The sequence below is a fragment of the Petaurus breviceps genome, unplaced genomic scaffold (genome assembly GCF_028583685.1).
Source record: "Petaurus breviceps papuanus isolate PSGF00001 unplaced genomic scaffold, PetGlider_PUasm1.0 126, whole genome shotgun sequence".
NCBI lineage: Eukaryota > Metazoa > Chordata > Mammalia > Diprotodontia > Petauridae > Petaurus > Petaurus breviceps.
Genome location: NW_027185655.1, coordinates 12,094,288 through 12,095,825, shown reverse-complemented (window position 1 = coordinate 12,095,825; position 1,538 = coordinate 12,094,288). Strand labels below are relative to the sequence as shown.

At 45.8% G+C, this 1,538-nt stretch overlaps 1 protein-coding gene across 1 annotated transcript in view; it reads right to left on the bottom strand.

The window, feature by feature from the left end:
- FGF5 (fibroblast growth factor 5) overlaps positions 1–1,314 on the bottom strand; it is a 27,863-nt gene extending 26,549 nt beyond the window's left edge. The window contains exon 1 of the mRNA XM_069092940.1: positions 1,203–1,314. Coding sequence (XP_068949041.1) covers positions 1,203–1,209 — 7 coding nt within the window. The 5' untranslated portion in view covers positions 1,210–1,314. The remainder of the gene's footprint in view (positions 1–1,202) is intronic.
- Between the last annotated feature and the right edge of the window lie 224 nt (positions 1,315–1,538).

The window sequence follows — 1,538 nt, the reverse complement described above, 5'->3', positions numbered from 1 at the left end:
CTGGTGGAAATTTTCTTTTTATGTTCCACTGAGGTAAAAAAAAAAAATCTAGGGCTAATTCAGCAGTTCATTTGCCAGGGTGCCTGAATATTACACACCAGACCCAACAACCCATAAACCCAGTTGGCAAGTGACAGAGAAAAAAAAGCAGAACACAGTTCATTTGCATAAATGCTGTCACTATTTACCAGGAGAGATGCTAAAAGTATTTGAAGGATAAAAGTGGTAGAAGAAGGAAGGCACATTTAGAAGTGATTATAAATTTCATGTAAAAGGCTCATGGGAGGGAGTTGCAAACTTGGTAAAGTCATATCTAACACAGGTTTCCTTTTCAGAAAAAAAGAGCTGTGAATGTTGAAGTCCTTACATTTTATTAGCACTTATAGTCCAGCCCTGCCTGCTCTGGTTTCTTCATAAGTAAATAACTGTCCTCTAATCTACCTCCAGGAATACTAAAGACTGTCCGGACAACCATTATTACAAGGAACTGCAAATAGCCCAGTTGATTTTCATTCTGATGTCAATCAAATCGCCCTGTTAATCGTGCCTGTTGACAGAATCACCGTTTTCGGGATCTTTTGCAAATACAGCATGTGGTGGAGATTGGGGATGTGAGCGTGTGTCTGATGTCCTTAGAGGATTTTTGTGGAGATAGTTGGCTCTTCCTGGAAATGTTGTATTTTGCAATGAAGCATTTGGGGCACAGGGGGCAAGGATGAGCTTTAATTCTTAATAAGAATTCCAGCCATGCAATAACTCTGAGCTAAAGAGAAATTCATCGAGGAGTGGAGATAGGTAGGAAGGGGAAAGAGTGCATTGGAGGAGAAGAGGGAAGCAAGTAATTTTTTTTTTTTTTTGTGGTTCTGACTGCCATCCTATGCCTTTTCTGGTGTTTACATATAGAAGATGGGGGAAGAGAACAAAGTGGTATCTTAACTAAGCTACCCGAAGACCCAGACTGTAAGGGATCTAGACATGAATATACATAGCCACATAGCGTGTGTGTGCGTGTGTGCGCGGTGTGTGTCTAGGAAAGATGGGTCCCCACCCAACTCGTGTGATTATAACCAGCACTGGTTCGGCTGGCAGTGTCCAAGGGTCGGGAAAGGATGTTTTTATTTCCCTGAACTCTCCAGATTTCTCCCAGTTCGTCCGACACCTGGCGCTGCGGGGCCGGTTTTCTAGGGTAGCAAACAACTTACTTAGCATATTGGCTTCGTGGGAGCCGTTGACTTTGCCATCCGGATGGATCTGCAGATGGAAACCGATACCAACTCTGCAGTAGAGACTGCCAGTCCGGCGCCCCGATGGGCTCCACTGAAAGCTGCTCCGCTCTGAGCCGCTGCCTTTAATTCCCAGGGAAGATGAGGAGGCGGCAGAGGAGGAAGATGAGGAAGAAGAAGCCAAGGGAGAAGTGCTGTTTCTGCCCCTACTGCCGCTGCCCCCTCGATTACGGTTACTGGCTGTGGGTCCTAGTTGCGCTTTGGGAAGGAGTTGCTTCTCTTCAGCCCGGGAGCTGCGGATCAGGTGGCCAAGGA